Below are 20,273 nucleotides of genomic sequence, written 5' to 3'. Positions count from 1 at the left end.
CAAACATCAGACCAGGAATATGCCTAATCGGACATCAAGATATGTTGAATAATATTCAAAATTCCAAAATATATTGACTGAACTGAGTGAATAATTAACTACTGCTCATCTTGATTATCATTGATGAAAGGCTGGATTGATTAGGTAATTAAATGATCAACGTATTTATAGTGTTATACAGTCTATAACACTATAACTACTTATTCTGCCTTGATTTACTGACTTAATCCTTTGTCGGACTATTCATCAATCCAACCCCAAAAAGAAGTCGTTGCTTTTTCTTTGTCAGACTATAATTTATCAATCCAGTAAGAGTGATTTAAAACTTATTCAACGTGATTACCTCGTGGTTTCACCATTTAAATCTCCTTGATGTCAGCCGACAGCATGTAGAAACTATTCCTAGATATCACATATCCTAATAGTATATAACAGCCCAAATCAATGGAAAGTCATTATAACTTTCAAAATGCTTCGATCTACCGAGCATAAACGTGACGATGCTGATGACACACCTATGTGCGAGGTTTCTGTGCCATCACATATTAATTGTTATCTGTAAAAATTTTCCTTAGTAAGAATTGCCATGTGCATGGTCCCACCTGACAGCCCATTTGCCATTACATAATTCTTTAACTATTTTTGATTCACTGACAACAAAATATTCAGTATATATACGTAAAATGTATCCATATGAATCGCTGCCTATTATTAGCCATTAATAAACAACTTTAACTTATTATCTTTAATAAAACTACGTCTTTTCAGACTCCATATAGAAATTCCTAACTGCAGTGACATTTTCCCACGATCTCGCTGTCTCATGGAAATCATCTCTTATCAGGCATTGCTTACTACGAACCTAGTAAAATGGTTGAATTTGGCTATGTCTTTTTACAAGTGATAAAACTAACAATGCCATTTTAAAATACCATTTTATAAAAAAGAAAATGATGTTTAGGTATCATGAACTATTCTTATCACGAACGTTTCAATTTCATTTTCTATTTTACAAATGAAGGCAGGTAATTATTAAGGAATAATATTGACGTAGATTTGAAGCCTGTATAGGAAATAAATATGAATAATAGCGAGGACCACCTAATTTTTTGTACTAATCATAAACATTATTCTGAACACGATATACTATATAATATGAAATACAATGCAATTACTGCTTATTACTGAGCGATGTTTTCGTGACCTGTATAATCCAGTTCAATTACTAAATGCCTTTGAAACAATTTGTTCAGTTGTGAATGTTTCAACTGGGTTCAATGATGATCATTTACTAAATTTGATTTATTGATGCTTTCGAACACGATATCTTTAATTCTAGCTAAGTGAGAGTGATGAAACTTTGTCTGTAGTTTCATGACATCATTACCTTGAACAAGTACGATAATGGACAGTTTCTTCTCAGATAAAGTTATTTGATCCCTCATTGCTTTATAAAAAGATACTGTGCAAGTAATTAATCAGTGTTATCTATATTTCAGAGATTAAGGCAGCCTTCTAAAATTTATAATTAGATTTAGAATTTATTTGAGTTAAGGTTTTACTAAGAAAAATAATGTTTTATACAAAGGTCCCTCACCTTTATGGTAGGTTATTTGTAACTGTAAGAAATCTTACATGTCATAGCCTTTGCAATTACAATTTAGTTTGATGTCTTCCGATTGATAGGAGCCACAGTGGCTCAAGAAGTAAAACACTGGCTCGCTAACCAGATGAACTGTTGGCTCCTGTTCTTGACCTAGAATGTTCCTCATGATTTTTCAGGGTGGTTTCCCCTTGTCAGTGGTACAGGTCAGAGAGCCTGAAGAGGAACAGTGTCTAGTCGTCCCATGTACATGTTGGCGTGCACTTAAAGTAACCCTGAACAGTTGAAATTCTAAATAAGAGTAGGCTGTATGGCGTATGCCGTCTTCATTAGCCCAGCCGGTGCAGAACAGTAGGACATTAGACCCCATTTAATTTCTCCTGATTGATTATTTTCTCGTGTTCTTACAGACAAGGAAGTTTTTACAGTATTATATAATACCTAAGATATATTTAACAGCTGCTCTAGAAGATGGTCAGATGATCACTACATCTCTAGGTACAGATCATCGTCTACAATTTACACTAAGAGACAGACAGGTAGGTACATTATACATTTTTGAATAACATTTTATACAGGAACACTGCACTAGAGGTATTGAAACTTTATGAGGAGGAAAGTCTTCCGAACCAAAGTAAATTTAAATATGTAAAAGCTTGATGGTTAATTTCAAGCAATTTTTTTTTGTGGTCAATTCTGTGGATATAAGTTACAGCTTTATTCACAATTCCACAATTTATTGTTAATGCCACAGCCTTGAAATGTGGGATCTCCTCATTACCTGAAGCAATGCCTGATGGCCAATTAAGCCTGTATATGGGTTTGGATTCCACTCTGTTCCAGAATAATTGCTCTTTAGATCATAGGATCTGTCATAGAGTCAATTAGATGGGTTTGGATACCAAGCTTGTATGTAACAATGCATATGGTTGCTTTCCTAACAGCTTTTCCTCCGAGTCCTCTTGTTTCCTTCCATTGCTGAAGATCATGGCAGGCAAGCAGATTATTGAAATATATATAAATGTACCATATGTTAGTCCCAAAATGACCTAGTTTGTACTGAGTGAAGTTAAATCCCATTTGTATAACTCTCTCCAGGGTTATTTTATCTCTTGCAGGTGTCCACTCAACAACTGTTTAATCGTGAGACCCCAATATTACATTGAAATTGCATACATATTGTTTATAGCCCTGCCTGTCTTCAATTTTTCATAAAAATAATTTCTTTATTTAAGATGTACGTTAATAGTATACGTATTGAGAATGCAAATCAGCTGACACTGGGTGGCGTTATACATGGTCTGTCTGGTATACTACATCCTGTTATAAATAGATGTGATGAAACTTACACGAATCAATCTTTCGTAAGTATACAAAGTTTATTTTTCACTATAAACAGCCTAGTTCATTGATTAAAAACATTTCCCCTTATACTGTAGAACATAATGTCAAGCCACATTATATTCTTGTTCTCAGATAATTCCATGTGTTAATGACAATCATAAATAATACTGGATAATCATTCATACATTCCTATAAACAACACGATGAGATAAATGTCATGGCTTGTATTGTGATGTTTACAAAAAGTCATTTATATAACCAGGCAGTGATCCTTGGAAAAATAAAAACACACAAATAAAAACCTCCCTTCTGCATCCAATTTTTGGAAAGGATTGTCTGAGAACCAGAATATTTTTTTCATTGTGGCCTTATTGTATTGGTAGATTAATTTTAAAAATTACAATCTTTATTTGGCTTAATTGTTTTTTTGTAGCGACATGTTCCTTTTTTATGTCAAAATTTACACCAAATAGTCATAGAATTTTTATATGCCCACATTTTTATGTGGACGTATTATGCCGTCGCCCCTGTCCGTCCACAATTTGTTCGTGGACACTCTACAGGTCACAATTTTTATCCGATGTTTTCCATACTTGATCTTCTGTATAAGGTTTGAAGGAACAAAGAGACGACCTGGGTGTGTGTTGTGATGTATATATATGTAGTATCATTTCGTACTGATTTGATCAATTCATCTCAGATTTTATCAATCTTCCCTTTGAAAAAAGTTGCAAAATATATAATGGTATAATGGTATAATAAAGTGATATAATCATTTGCTACCAGACAAAATGGCCGCCCCTCATACGCAAATAGTGTAAAAATATGGTATATCAAGGTTGTGAAATACATGTTTATAACCCAAAGATCTTGGTTCCTTTTGATATTAGCACATATGGGATCGTAACTTCCTGAATTACGGCCTCTGATTCTACTAAGTCACGTTTTTAGCTTGTGGTCAGAATTATTATCCAATTTAAAAATCCATTTGAATTATCACCATTACACATCAATAAAGGTTGAGTTCGAATTTCATAAAGATCTGACTGAAACTGATGGACAAAATGGACGCTTCTTGTATGCAAATAGTGTAAAAGTATATAATACCAAGGTTGTGGACACTCTAGAAGTCACAATTTTTATCCAATTTGATGAAACTTGAAATGTATGTTTATAATTGAAAGATCTTAGTTGTTTTTGATATTTGTGCATATCGGACCGTAACTTCCTGGATTATAGCCCTTGATTTAGTTTGTTGACCCTCTATAGGTCACAATTTTTATGCGATTTTAAAAAAACGTTTTATTCTATCAGCGTTACACCCTAATGAAGGTTGAGTTCGAATTTCGTGAAAATCAGACCGAAACTGCTTGACAAAATGGCTGCTCCATTTGTGTACAAGTATGTAATATGAAAGTTGTGGACCCTCTAGAGATCACATTTTTTGTCCGATTTCGATGAAACTTAAAATAGATCTTTATGTCCCAAAGATCTCAGTCCCTTTCGATATATTCTCACATTTCAGACCCTAACTTCTTGGATTATGGCCCCTGATTGTACGAAAAATCGTGTTTTTATTTTAGCTTGTTCTCTATCCAATTCTTTCCAGAACACTAGATTCCATTCACAGTTTCTTGGGGTGTAGGGGGGGATGCATTTGTGGGGCTTTAGCCAAGAAGAACTTTGGGTGTCCTGGTCAGTTGTACTGCCAAGGAAAATGTGCTTAAGTCAAAAAAAAAAATGAGACCTTTTTGTGATGCATAAATCATTGCATGTTTTTCTCTTCAGGGTCCATGTGTGCCATGTCAACAGCAAGCTTATCCATGTCCTCAGAATTTTAAACCACGAGTACCACCAGTTATTATCAGGAACATTTGTACAGTTACCCAGTCTACACCAGATGGTAAACACATGAATACGTTAGGATGTCATAGTCTCTGTTATTATCAACAGGTTGTAAGTATATAACTGTCATCTTCAATATTTACTATAAAATTTGTAATTAAAAACATTAATTAAAATTCAATATTGGTCCATTTCAATCAATATTGATGTAGTTATCTGCCGTGAAACTATAGGATCCTAATATCCAATATTTAAGACATAATGAACATTTTAAAATCAGTACACGAGTTGTGTATTCTATGGTTTCAGGCCCCGTTTGTAAAGATCAAATAAAAACATATCCTACAAAACAATGCGAAAGTAATTAGTGATGGCCGATTCACAAACAACAAAATTTAGTTTGGACTGTTCACAAGACAATGCACAAGTAATTAGTAATGGCCGATTCACAAACCATAAAATAATGATAAAAAAAACATATAGAATGGACTAAAGCAGGCATAAATGACTGCTGTTCAATTTGGACTGTCCACGTATGTGAAGATATTATTAGTAGCAAATGCAACTATAATATGTCACTGCATGTTATTAAACAGAAAGTTGGAGAAACTCGCTCGAAGCGAGCTCCTCGACTCCAAGCAAATCATTGTGCGACTTGAATTTACTACTATTTTATGTATGGTACATAGCTATTGTTGAGAATGGCCCTTGTATGAAAATGAAAACTATAAAGATTTGAGCCATAAACTATATAGGTCTGCGTCTGCACTTAATGTCAAAATTTATTTTCATGGATTGATATTCACCCTTGTTGTATTTTATCATAGAATAATTATTTTAGGTTTTTATTTTACGTAAGTTCAGCATGCAAACAAACAATTAAAATAGACTACATCTGAATGAAATGAAATGTGGTTTAACGTCCTACTTTTCTGCACTGACTGGGCTGATGAAGACAGGCCAATTTGTACACAGGACCTTGGATTTCTGTACCATCCAAACGACTAGACAGCTGTCCTTGTCAGGTCTATCATCTTATACCACTGACAAGGGAAAACCATGCCGTAAAATCTCAAGGAACTTTCTCAGCCAACACAGGGAGCGAACCCGAGACCTCTAGTCTAGTGAGTCACTGAGCCACCATGGCTCCACATGTGAATCAAAAGATTGAACTGATTATTATAATTTTTTTGTTTCAGATATTACAGTGTTGTAGTGGATATTATGGAGAAAATTGTTTGGGTAACAATAACAAAATCCTTAATTTATTTAGCATTTAATAAGAATTTCTAAAACAGTTTTAGAGAGGCACTATCATTTTCTGCAGAAAAATAAATCAAATTTATTTTGAATAATATTCAGTGTGACCTTAGACTTGCCTAATCTTAGAAAACATTGATTGATTTTATCTTCTTTAAAAGGTACAGGTTGTTGTTATTATGTAAGTAAACACAGCTGAGTATAAAAACCTTCATAAAGAATGGGCTGGTTTATATGAAAAACTAAGCAAAATTATTATTACTTTATATATCAGACACATCCAAATGGCAGTGTGAAATCAATAGAAAGCAATCTATACTTTAAATGACCATTAGAATTGATCAATCAGAATAATGTTTGGATCAAAATGTTTTAATGAAAATACTTTTGATTGTGAATGATCTTAAACTAAATACATGTATTTAACCTTTATTTTGGCATGTTGGGATTTTAATTATTTTATAGAATGCCCCGGTGGTCCCGAGACACCATGTAGTGGACATGGTCTTTGCCGAGATGGTATTAATGGAACTGGTGATTGTTTATGTGATGAGAGATTCCATGGTTTTCGATGTAATGAATGTGAAGAAGGTTTAACAGGACCATCATGTAATATTAGTAAGTCCTCTGTAATTAAGCACTGCATTCTCTTTATATATAAAATAGAACAAATGAAATGAAATGAGGTTAAACATCCTACTGTTCTACTCCGACTAGGCTAATCAAGACAGGCATATGCCATACAGTGTGCTATGAGGGAAATTTTGCCCTAAGGCCTACTTTTATATCAAATTCAAACTGCCAAGGGATCTTTTACGTGCATGCCAATGTGTACACTGGGCTTGGTTTTTCATTCCATCCTAACGTCCTGCACCACTGACTATGGAAACTACGCCGAAAAAATCGCGATGAACTTTCTTGGCCAACACCATGGGCGAACCCGCAACATCCAGACTAGCAGTGTCTTACCCACCTAGCCACTATGGCTCCCCCTTTATACATAAAATAGAAATAAAATGGGGTTTGATGTCAGTCAGATAATGAAGACATGCATTAGGGCTGCAACGATATACTTTGAGATGGTATGCTGCTGTTTACATGCCACGGTTCAGTTCACGGTACTTTAAATTCTGTACCGTGGTTCGATAAACAGTCCGTTTTCTTCTGATATTCAACTATCATGCAGAGTTATGTCTCCCCCTTAGTTCACATGAAAAAGAGGAAAGATGGCTTCCGGCAATGAATCGTTTGCCTCCAGAAAACCACAAATCACAGATATGGGAACATTTTGGATTAAAAAAGCTGTGGATAATAATGTGACATGTCGCATTAAATATCATTTAGATAGAAAAAGTACTGTGATACGTATCGTATTGTGAGGTCCATACCGTGATACATATCATATTGTGAGATTAGCGTAGTGTGGCAGCCCTAATGTGCATACACCATGCCATATGCTAAGAGGGACATTTTTATACGCCCCCATTTCAGTGAGGTCTGTCAACAATTGGCTTGTCATTGTGATAGAGGCTACAGTTTTTGACATATTCTGGTGTGAAGCATTGTGGCCATAAGAGGACGAACCCTATCGACTTTCAGCATTCTACAACTTTATGTTCTGGAGTTACCCCCTCTTTGCCAAAACGTTTGTGGACGTGACATAAGCTACAGTTTGTAACAAATTTGATGTGAAGCATTTTTGTCATGAGAGGACAAACCATATCGATATTCAGCATTCTACGACTTTCCGTTGTCAAAAACCTTGGGGTCACGACAGTATGATTCATATTGTTTTTTAGTGTTACAAGACTTTTCGTTCCCAGAGTTATCCCCCTTTCCAAAATGTGAACACGAAAGACGCTGTAGTTTTTATTGGATGATTTTCAAATTTAGTGGCAAGGCTTGAACCCATAGAGACAAACTTTTTACTCCACTGTGACAATATGGTAATGATGGTAGCCCATTTTTTAAAACCAATATGTATGTTTTATATTTGTATATTTTCTAGCTATTAATAGTTGTGATTATTTAAATGGTAACTGTAGTCAGCATGCCACATGTCAGAAGGTCGATGGGCATGTAACCTGTCTTTGTAAGCCAGGGTTTGTGGGAAATGGTCACGTCTGCCAATCCCCATGTGATGTTCATAAAAATATCTGCGATAGCCACGCCGACTGTCATTATGATGTAAGTATACATAGAACATTTCTGCATCTTATAATCTGCAACACATATATAAACAAGCTGTATTTTTCATTGAAATATATAGGCAAACTCATTTGATTCCTATACAGGGGGGGTGATCACGGTGGCTAAGTGGGTAAGGCGCTGGCTCGCTAGCCTGGAGGTCGGGTGTTCGATCCCTGCATTGGCCGAGAAAGTTCATCCAGATTTTCCGGCGTGGTTTCCCCTTGTCAGTGATGCAGGACGGAGGGCCTGACAAGGACAGCTGTCTAGTCATTCGGATGAGACGAAAAACCGAGGTCCCGTGTACACATTGGCGTGCACGTAAAAGATCCCTTGACAGTTGGAATTCGATATAAGAGTAGGCCGTAGTGCCGCTGTCCGGGCAAAATTTCCCTCATAGCACACTGTATGGCGTATGCCCGTCTTCATTAGCCCAGTTCGGAGCAAAACAGCGGGACGTTAAACCCCATTTCATTTCATTTCCTATACAGGGGAAATGTGGTATTTGTACCAAAATACTGAGTTATATCGCTTTATATTTTTAAAATTAATCTAAAGAGCCACAAACTTTTAGTTGCAGGTAACAAAACAATCAATAAAAGTTTGCCTGTTTATCATAACTATATTGTTAGATACAAAATGGCAGATTGGTGAGAAAAACAAAATATCTGAACATGTCTTTTATGGTAAAACTAACTACTCTCCATAAATGTATAGGAAAATTTGATGCTTGGCAGCAATGTTTGGAGTATAAAGTAAATAATTAATGTCCTGATTTTGTCTTCAAACAATCTGATTAAAACACAGATCCTATTTCGTTTCCTTTTATAGTTCAAAATTTCGTTTTACTTGTCTTGACTACACTAGGATCTGGAAGAGTTGTTATATAACCTGCGTGCTGGTTGATGTGAGAAATTAGCAAATGTAACGGTCTGTTACGGCAAGTTCTTGGCAAGCAGTGCACGGAACTGTAGGTATACCACTAGAAACATCAACGCTGATTGATTAATCAAATTTCTTACGTCATAGTTCAAAAGCCGCGCGTATGACCCCTGACACAACCTTCCACTACAACCAGTCAGATCTTCATGTAATGCAGGCCATCGATTATATTTTAAAAAACGAAACGCAATATAGATCTGTATTTTAATCAGATTGTGTCTTCAAAGTAAATCATTTCCATTCATAATCCAGATCATTTTATCATGTTCAAACAAAATAAATGTTCTCCTTATTGTTGAATTTGGAACCACAGTGGTTTAGTAAGTTTGGTGCTTACTCACTAACCTGGATACCTTAAACTAACCTGTGTTGGCCTGTCTGTGGTGCAAAGTTTTCAGAAATTGTTCATTGGAGTTATCCCCTTATCCACCTTTGATAGTTGTGAATGCAAATAATAAGGACAGGGTTATTAATGAAATTTTTTTAAAACTTAGTATGATTGTTTATTAGGGTATAAGAAAAAATTAAAAAATTATAGAATTATATACAGAGATACAAATTAATACCATGAAAACAAAATTGTAGGAGAATATAATTAAAGCTTGCTTATACATATAATAAGGCCTATTACAACGATCTAATATTATTAGTAATAATAATAATAAAAACTTAAAAAGATTAACAAAGTTATCCAATGTCAGTCTGTTAGTGATGTCCACCATTTGTTTAAAACCACAATATGTCTTCAGATGTCACAGAAACTGTTCTTGATTTGTATTTTGGCTGCAACTGTATCTGAGATGTCAGTTTTGACATCAGTTTCTGGTTGTCAGCATGGATGAAACGTTTTAATCTGAACATAGCTCGAATATAACCATTACTCCCATAAGGTAAACAATCCTGTCCTAGTTTGATAAGTATCAGCTTTCCGTTCCCGTTCCGTATCTTTTGATGATATGCAGCCTCCAAATTAAATATGTTCAAAGGATTAGCAAAAAATGATGACGAAACAACAGCCAGAACTGTTGAACTATTGTTCATGTTTGTAATAATAGCATCTGATGTTACTTCTCCAATAACACCATCGCGATATGGAATATAAGATTTCATTGTGTTCTCTTCGAAATAACGAATCAGATGATTTCTAACCCATAGCCTGTCCGAATCATTGGTTTCATTCAAGAGCACACATATGTCATATGTTTCACTTTCATTTTTGATTGTTCTAGTTCTTCTAAGTCTCGATTTGATGTAAATATAATACAATGTGAGAAGTTCATATCGAAAGTAGATAAAACAGATGATTGAGACAATTAATAAAATACCAAATATTCCAAGCACTATGCTGATCAGTGTTGAGTTTATGACTTCACAATCATGTTCTCCTTTCTGAAAATCTTGAATTTTGATTTTATCCTGGTTGCCTGATACAGAACAAGTCAGCAAAGATCTATATTTTATATTTGGTTTGGACCTAAACCATTCACCTAACCATAAGTTGGAACAATTACAAACCAAACTGTTGTTTGAAATATCGATGTTGGTGCTCCTTAATTTCTGAATGCTTTTCGGTAGACATTCCAGATTATTGTTGGACATATTAAGATATTCCAATCTGCTGCCTTTGTTGAATACTGAAGAAGATATCGTATGTAGAGTGTTATTGGAGATGTCAAAGTAAGATGTCCTTTCCATATAAGGAAGATTAGGTATATCTTGTATAAAGTTATTTTGGAAATAAAGATACAAGTTTTTATGGAAAGGCAACTCTGTGGGCATGGCTGATAATCCAGTTTTTCGACAGTCAATGATCATTCTATGGTTGTCTGGTTGTTTCTGACAAAAACATTTAGACGGACAAGAGTCTGTGATATTACATACAAACTCAGACAGATCAATGTCAAATATTATCTGACCATTAAGATGAGGTGGACTCTGACAGGCAACATTCAGATAATCCCTCGGAAATCTTTTATTGAAGTTGTCAAAATAATATAAAAAGGAGTAAAACTGACAATCACAATGCCATGGGTTGTTCCGAAAATCAAAACCCCAAGTTATAAAATGAACAAGAAATTGATGTAGGGAAGATGCTAAATCTGCTAACACTTGCCTGTCTAAAATCCTGAGCTTATTATTCCGGAAATCTGACATGCCAGGTCCATAATTAGTAGACCATTTCAGTCTTAGATTATTTTTGTTTGTTATTTTTGATATTTGGTTATGGCTTACATCAAACAAACAGAATCTATGAGTAATGTTTAGAACCCAGACATCAGATTCCGTCAGGTTATTGTGATCCAGCATAACATACTTGATACTGTGTAAACCTGTATGCAAGACTCCAAGCTCTATTGTCTTAATGAAATTGTTGGATAATAATATTTTTTGTAATTTATCCAAAGAATGAAATATTCCACTTTTTAACACTGTAATCATGTTATGTGTCAAGTCTAGATTTACCAACTCTTTTAAACAAGATAATTTCGGCACATGTTTTATATTGTTGTAGGACATGTCTAATGATTGAATCATTGGAAAATCACAAATATTTGCAGGTACTGCAGACAAACAACTATTTTTATGTTGAATATAAAAGTTAAAATTTTTCTCTGACGTACTTGGTGATTTTATAAGTCCAGATGAAGATATAGAACAGGCTTCATCAACGATAAGTTGTTTTAAGGATTCAAAGTCAAAATAACAGCAACTTTCGCATTTGTCATAACATCGGCAATTTTCTTTACTAACAACGAAACTTCCATAGTCCTGTTTCACCATTACACCTAATACAAGAAGTAAAATGCTGGTTAATATCTTTCCACCCATCTTTATTTCTTCTAACAGCTCTCTTAATGTAGTAAAACTTCCTTCAAAAAACAATAAATAAAATAGATTATTTAAGTTTCTACAATATTTTCAGGCCGAGTGTTCATGTATTAACTGACATCTGACAAAATGTCTAATATGGTATCAAATAAATGACATCACATTGATTGAAACACTTGCACATAGATTCACACCCTTGAATAAGATTAAGATCAAATAAATGATTGCACATAGATTCACATGCTTGAAGTACATTAAGTCAACAAGTGACAATGTATATGGTAACAATTTTTAAAGGGACTGTACAACTTTATTTGGATGAAAAATAAAAGTATCAGTATGATTCAATTTGATAAAATTTAATATGCTCATATGATTTATGAGGTAAATATTTTGCTACATTTAAATTTTGGGCTTTTAGCTAGACTTATAATTAAGCCATACCATACAGATATTTTTTCACTCTAGACAAAATTAACAATAGAACTATTATAGTCGGCTGTATAGTCTACCTTCAAATAGACAGTTGACTCATCTTGCATATTCAGTGTTGAAAGGAATAACCTACCATCAGATGGTCTAATATTTTAGTTGTGATACTAAATACAAAATCATCAATTGGAAAACATATTCAAACTATCAATGGTTGTGGTTGTTGAGCAGTCAGGGCGCCAGACTCTAAACTAGAATGTCGAATCCTGGCATGGACTGAGAAGAACCTTCTGGATTTCAAGGGTGACCTGCACTTGTCGGATCACAAGGAAAGTGTGCCTAGCTGTTCGGATGTGACAAAAAAAGGTCCACTCTTGTATACAATATTCTCCTAATCTTTATATGTAACCCTAGTAGGAGAAAAATTCTCAAAATGACCACAGTCTTGTTTACGAGACATTTAATCCTATTGTCTTTGTAATTTTCTGGTCATTAAAAATATCATATTTTCAAATCTAAAAAAAAAATTTTTTCAAGTTGTAATATGCTCGAAGGATGAATCATATCTTTAAAATTTGAAAACATTTATCCCTAAGGTTTTTTTCAAGTTGAAATATGCTCGAAGGATGAATCATATCTTTAAAATTTGAAAACATTTATCCCTAAGGTTTTTTTTTTTTATAACTTCCCTGTTACGATACACATCCATCTGTAAATTTAAATAAGCACCTCCTATATACTAAATATACATGTAGTTTTTGATGCATTACTTCCCAGTTCTACAGATACCGTATTTGAAATAGTAATTAACAATGATGAATTTAATTTATTGTTCATGCTTCTGAAAAGTGGACATATTAGATGATTTTGATATACTAACATAGCATTCAAATTAAGGTTAGAATTTGTTTTAAAAAGGACTCTCAGTTGGAAAATTGCTGTGCTCAAGTGATTATTATGTCAAATACGGTAATTTAGTATGCATTGAAAACTAAACAGTATGAGGGGTTGGTAATATAATATAATATACAGACCAAACAATACATTCAGTGGTAATAAATAGAATATTGTGTAGCTTATTCTTTACAACATTGTATAGTGTAATAAGCAAACCATGAACAGTTATTTTAACAAAGAGATTTTTGGCAACGTAATCGTCACTTGTGTCATCACCCAATGCAAAGGATCAAAGTCTGTCTATATATTAAACCTTATATACATATAGAGTTTATAGACCACACTATACATTCAATGGTATCAAAAGAAAAATTGTTGTCTAGCTTATTCTTTACAGTCTTTTCTGTCCTGTTTTTCACCAGTTGTTTACATTTTACTACCCACATTTTCACCCCCACCCCCACCCCATTGCCCTACATTTAATGTGGATGTATTATGATTTCATAACCTATGACCGTCACATTTTTACAGTCAAGAGATTTTGATGAGTTAAATTTTTAGAAAATGTTCATTGGCCATGGTGCAGATTGCACCAGTAGCACCTAGTTTATGTTCAAACTTAATGATAGCTTGTAAACTTTGATTGTTCATATTAGGGTATAATGAAGAACATTGGCGAATTTTCAGGTTGTTAAATTTCAGATTTTGTTGAGTTAACTTTCCGTTTACACGTTTTCAGTGGAATTTAGTAGGACTTGAAAGATAGTCTGAATTCTTTTAGCGCACAAAGCAGAATGCAATTGATATTCAGTACTTATTAATCACAGATCATTGAGTTATATCATTGACTACATTCAGATTGAAGAAATATTATGAATGAGATATACAGGACAGAGTTCTCAAGTAATTGATCAAACTCGTTAAGATTGTTTATGGGATTACAAGGAAGCACGTCTGTTGATGTTCAGAATTCTTGGAACATTTTTTTAATAACCAATAACTTCACTTAATTAACCAACCTGGTGCTGGTCATTTTATCATCATATCCATTGTTGACATCTTTTATTATTGTTATTTCAGACAACAAATCATTTATTGAGATGTGAATGTTTTGAGGGTTACCATGGTAATGGAACATGGTGTGAAGAAATTGTAAATCAATGTGTCATGAAGAATGGAGGATGTTCTCGTTATGCTCAGTGTATATTTGAACCACCTGCTAGTAAGTGCTGAAGTTGAATTAAATTCAAATTCAGAAGAAGCATCTGAGTATCAGTATCTGGTCTGTTGTCCATTTAGTTGAAGGTCTTGTCTTTATTTTATAGCTGAATGATTCATTTAGAATCTTCATCTGATCTGATTTTGATGAAACCTAAAACATGTGTTTATGTCCCAAAGATCTCGGTTCCTGTTGATATTCGTGCATATCGGACTGTAAATTCCTGGATTATGGCCCCTGATTGTATAAAAAAAATTGTACAAATTTTTTTGTTTTTGAATATTGGTACCTAGTCGCGTGGGTAGGATTAGAATCGGATTCTGTCAGTCCACCTGCCCAGGCCTTGTTCCGTTGAGGCTCTCGTCACTGTCAGAGTATCCGGGCCCTCTTCCGTTTGAATCCAGTTCAACATGATTTTAGGTATTGGAAAACATAAATGATATTTTGCCGTCTGATAGTCATGGTTTTTGTTTTTTGATTTGTTTGATTGCTTAAGATATCCTGTCAAAATTGTGCCCATCCGATTGTTATTACATCAGTAAAACTAAAACGTAGTATATGTATTTGGTATGTTGTGTTAAATCTCAGTTTCAGTGTTTTACCAAAGTGACCTCCATGAGTTACCCCAGATATACATCAAAATGAGGCTAGAGACTACATATCTGTCAAAAACTTTCAAACCCAGGTGGAGTTGCTTGTCGCAGGGTCCATAGGGCCCTGTCGCGGACCCTGTTTATACAATGGACTCTGTCACTTCCGACATCTAAATACTACGGCATTCTGTGAAATCCGGCATCATTTTCATGTCCCGATTTATTTCCTTATTACTTCAACCAAAAACGTTTTGAGTAATCCGGATTCTGAATATTCCGAATTACGACATCAATCAGCTGTCCCATGACACGATTTGTGTTCAATTAATATTGGATGATCCGGCCTTCAATAAGTGGGTGTTAATTGACAAGCAATCACCAATCGATTATGTGTGCATAAAAAACATGTCGGTCTTTTTTGATTACCTTGATAATTTTATAATCTCTTGTAAGAAACAACTTGGTATTTGATTTGAGTTTCTCACTCAAATTCAGCGACATTATATAGAAATTGCCAAGATGAAGAATCATTATCAATCATATTATAATAATATTGTGTTCATAATGTGTGATCGTCCTGCAAAGCGTGCAAATTATAGCAGATTTTGAGAAAGTTCCGCGACCTACACAGAAGGAATTAACCTTTAAGTATTCAATTGGCCGTACTACAGTATCCGACATTTTAAAGCAAAAAAGATGAATTCAAACAGAAGTTTGCCAATAACTTTAACAGCAGTAAGAAACGATTTTACTCACAAGTGGTTTAAGGGCGTGGACAAAAACAACCTGTCAGTCAATTGGTCAGCCAATCGTAAGGCTTGGTTGACAAGTGCTATTTATTCGTGTTATATACCCGAATTGTTATGTACATGTATTGTACATGTTTATTGTGTCTTGTTATGCAATTGTTTGATATAATGTAATAAATTTTGAATGTACAGAAAGCGTTATCATATTTTAAGTTCTGGGTATTCGTGGTTGCATTATAATAATACATCTGGTATTCGAAGTTTCAATAATACTTCTGGTATTGTGACGATTGAGTATTCCGTCATGCTGTATAATCCGGCATATTGTATTTATCCCGTATGATGTTGGAATTGACAGAGTTCACTGTAATATGGTTTTGCAAAAAAAAAATTCAATCCAATGCACATCTGAGCCCAATCAGTTGCATTCACACAAAATTACGTCCCTAAAAGTTGATAAAAGCAAATAAATGAGGCCTGAAATATGTAGATATCTGAAGAGCTTAATAAAATAAGCAAAAATGCTAGTAATCGATAACTAATATAGTTGTTTTTTCAAAAACTTTTATATTTTTACGTATTTAATACCTAAGAGATGTTATCTTTAACTTTTCATACATATTTACATACATATATACGTATGATTACTTTCAGTCATATATTAATTTGAGTTTTTTTTAAAACATATTTTTATAGCCACTAGTTTAAGCCATGGATCTGTAAATTGTGAATGTTTAACTGGTTATGTTGGAGATGGTATTCTGTGTACTACAGATGTTCTTAATGCTTTATCTCAACTATCACAAGCTTCAAACTTCTATCAGGTACTGTATGAAAGGTTTATCTCAAGCTTCAAACTTCTATCAGGTTCTGTATTAAAGGTTTATCTCAACTATCACAAGCTTCACACTTCTATCAGGTTCTGTATTAAAGGTTTATCTCAACTATCACAAGCCTCGCACTTCTATCAGGTACTGTATTAAAGGTTTATCACAACTATCACCAGCTTCACACTTCTATCAGGTACTGTATTAAAGGTGTAGACCAGAAAAATTAGTCTGTAATTTAGATCCTTGATTTTCGTGACAGTGCAGATTAAGCCTAGATAAACGGCTTAGATTGTTTAGTTTTTTTAATTGTGTAATTTTCCATTTGCAACAACAATATTATAGCTGCGTAGTACAGTGATCGACTTTTGTGACTCCATTAAAATGAAATCGTTTGTTGCTGTATAATGAACATTGTTGTAATAAATTTATGTACCACTAAAAAGTAATGTATTGCACCGTAGCCCTAAATGGATGAAGGTTTAAAAAATGTAACAATAATGGTCCAATAGCCTCCAGTTTTATGAATAACAAGATACACCTAAAGGAGATGTTTATAATATCTGTATCTAAAATATGGTTGAGTTATGTGGAATTATGCTGAAACATCCTTGAATGTATTGATAAAGGTTGATAAAAAACTCCTCATACATGTCTTATATTTAATAGGTTTTATATATGTCGAATCAAAAACTGATATTGTAATTATTTATTTCAGGGTGTAACCTCTTTAAATAGTAGGAATATAACAGACCTACTATCAGACAGAGAAGGCAGGATAACTCTATTTGTACCTGTAGATAATGAACGCACAAAACAGGTACAATTCATTTGTTTATACCATGGATAAAGTGATTGGTTGTCATATACATGTGACATTATCAGATCTGCTGTGTCAACATTAAAATAAACAACTAGTGTAACACTGAACATAAGTATATTTGATATTTATTTGATATTTACAGGTAATATTTACCAGTAATATTATATATTTGCAGGTATACAGTGAGGAGGATGTAAAGAAATATATAATTGATGCATATGTTTATATAAATATAACTTTAATATTTACCAACAATAGTTACGTACATTGTTTATCTGGTGAAATAAAACAAATAACCTACAAGAATAAACAGGTAAATACAATACATGTAGGCTACCAGTAACAAGGGTGGGTTGAGAAGGAGGGGGGGGGGCGAGTGGTAGGGTTACCTGCTTAACCTTGTGGGTTTACTCCAGGTCCTCTCTGCTAAAGACCCCTACGTGTAGCAAATCATTGTAATAAGATTTTATCATATGTCAGTCCCAAAAATGACATAGTTTGTGTCCAGTAGATGTTAAATTCCGTTTCTCTCTCTCTATGTACCAGTAACATAAAATATATATTTGGGGAACGTCACCACTTGAATCTTAAAACATGATTGTAGACAATCCAGACAATATGGTTGGTTAATTTGTGTTCTACTGTCATATCTGGTCTGAACAAAATAAATTGTTTACAGAATTTAAGGTTGTCTTTTTCTTGAGGGGGGGGGGGGCTGAATCAGTGAATTGTTAACACGTGCGCATTTGATCAGGTTTGTCATTATTGAGTTAAGTGGCGTGGTTTCGATTCCCTGCTTGTACTCAACAAGGAGTAGGGTCGCATGTCCAACCTTATGAGTTTTCTACAGGTTCACCGTTTTTTATTGAAATAAAATTGAACCATGTTAGTCCCAAAATAACCTAGTTTGTGTCAAGTAGACTTAAACCCCACTTCTCTCTCCCTCTCTCTCTCTCTTGAAAATTCTTACAGACCATTTTTCCTGGCAGTCATATCTTGGAATTTGACAAGCCAGCCTATTATTATCTAATATCTAGTGTCAGGAATTTCATTGTTTGCTGTGCAATGACAGTGGTAAACTAGCCCAATTTATATTTTATTTCTGTTTCGTTTTTATTGTGTTCCAACATTTTAGTTAAACTAATGCTAGGAATAGAGCAACATGAGAGAGGGGGTGGAAATGGCATATGGCTCATCAAAATATTACACTGATTTGATGACAATGATGAGTTCTTGACAGCCCTTGTACTTGGTAGTAGTCCTTCAGTGCAAGGGAGAGCACAACTTCTGCAACTCCACCACAAGAAAACATTCTTCCCTTCCTCTTTCACTTCCTTTCTTTGTGTTTTTGAGTATCGGTAGTTAGTTCTGTACATGTAGTACATGAATTACCGTAGTTTGGTATTATTCTTATTTGCTTTATTAACTAAAATTTAAAAGTTTTATTTTTTGTTGTTATAGTTTTATGTAAATGGTATACATATATTGCGGATGAATATTCCTACATTAAATGGTCTAATTCATTTAATAGAATCACCTCTCTTATCAACACCGGTATGTACAACATTAGAATCCATCCAGTTGCTAAATTCCACTGTAATATATTAAACAGTATTATATAAATTAGTCAGATTTTACAGAACAGAATAGCATGAAAATAGAACTGACTTCTTCTCCTATACAACAATAAACACATAACTACATGTACATCCCTTTTTAAACTTTGACGTTCTCATATTATACCTTACATTGTTTTGGGGAAATTATTACTTATTAAGTTAATTTAGCACAAAAAATGATTATTTTTCTGTGGAGAATATAGTAGCATTATTTTAGGATTTATTAATGCCTTTTTTATGTAAGCAAAGTTCATGTTTTTATCTAGTAATGAATTGGAATAGTTTAAAATCATTCTAAAATCACTTCAGTCTGGTGCATTACTAGATGTGTGGTCAATACTACCATTATCAGAAAGTCTCTTAGTTTATTCGTACAATATTATTTAAATTCCCATATTATAAGTTGAAAAAGATTTGAAAAATACATTGAGATCCTCTGAAATAATGGTTGTTTATTTATCTTGCAGACAAAAGTTGATAAATCTGCGAGAAGTTCTTCTAATGTGAGTACCCTGGTTGTATTTCTATAATCATAAATATTCCAGTATTACTCTAATAAATTTCAATCCAGTTCAGTCAAACAGTAATAACATGCATGAATGTAAAAATTTCGTTTTTTACTCCCAACATTTAAGAACAAAGAACCCCATTGAGTTAATGCAAATTTCTTTTTTATAAATTTCAAATATTGCAATGTTTCTGGCACATTTTGTGATTCTACGCTTGTGAACTTGTTCTTGACTGACATGTTTTTGTTTTATTATTTCAGATATCTGTTATTGTAGGACCAATAATAGCTATATTAATTGTTGTGATTATTATAGTAGTAATCGTTGTAGTGTTATATTATAAACGAGCTAGATCCACAGGATTTCTGGATTTTATGAAACGTTTTAGAAAGGTAGCTATATATTGTATAATCTATTTCACAGTTATCATAATGAACACATATTTATCTAGCATTTAAATTTAATTTAAAAGATTTATGATGAACCACTGTTCCATAATAAAGAAATGAAATGAAATGGGGTTTAATGTCCTACTGTTCTGCTCCGACTGGGCTAATGAAGATGGGCATACGCCATACAGTATGCTATGATCGAA

The 20,273-nt window shown here is 33.8% G+C and overlaps 2 protein-coding genes across 2 annotated transcripts in view; one reads left to right on the top strand and one right to left on the bottom strand.

Moving 5' to 3' along the window:
• The window catches only part of LOC126826678 (stabilin-2), an 83,752-nt gene that overhangs the window by 60,307 nt on the left and 3,172 nt on the right, over positions 1-20,273 (top strand). The window contains exons 31-43 of the mRNA XM_050555672.2: positions 2,014-2,142; positions 2,839-2,967; positions 4,736-4,903; positions 5,992-6,034; positions 6,518-6,670; positions 8,061-8,239; positions 14,420-14,561; positions 16,597-16,724; positions 17,446-17,547; positions 17,726-17,863; positions 19,012-19,104; positions 19,637-19,672; positions 19,939-20,070. Of these exons, the coding sequence (XP_050411629.1) occupies positions 2,014-2,142; positions 2,839-2,967; positions 4,736-4,903; positions 5,992-6,034; positions 6,518-6,670; positions 8,061-8,239; positions 14,420-14,561; positions 16,597-16,724; positions 17,446-17,547; positions 17,726-17,863; positions 19,012-19,104; positions 19,637-19,672; positions 19,939-20,070 (1,572 nt within the window). The remainder of the gene's footprint in view (positions 1-2,013; positions 2,143-2,838; positions 2,968-4,735; positions 4,904-5,991; positions 6,035-6,517; positions 6,671-8,060; positions 8,240-14,419; positions 14,562-16,596; positions 16,725-17,445; positions 17,548-17,725; positions 17,864-19,011; positions 19,105-19,636; positions 19,673-19,938; positions 20,071-20,273) is intronic.
• LOC126826679 (toll-like receptor 13) lies at positions 8,748-12,247 on the bottom strand. Its single transcript, XM_050555673.2, has 2 exons — positions 11,803-12,247; positions 8,748-10,815 (listed from the first exon to the last, which is right to left on the bottom strand). The coding sequence occupies exons 1-2, from the start codon at positions 12,008-12,010 to the stop codon at positions 9,908-9,910; spliced, it is 1,116 nt and encodes a 371-aa protein (XP_050411630.1). The 5' UTR covers positions 12,011-12,247; the 3' UTR covers positions 8,748-9,907.

The sequence above is a fragment of the Patella vulgata genome, chromosome 7, assembly GCF_932274485.2.
Source record: "Patella vulgata chromosome 7, xgPatVulg1.2, whole genome shotgun sequence".
NCBI lineage: Eukaryota > Metazoa > Mollusca > Gastropoda > Patellidae > Patella > Patella vulgata.
The sequence above is the reverse complement of the archived record's forward strand: the minus strand, read 5'-3'. Positions and strand labels throughout refer to the sequence as shown.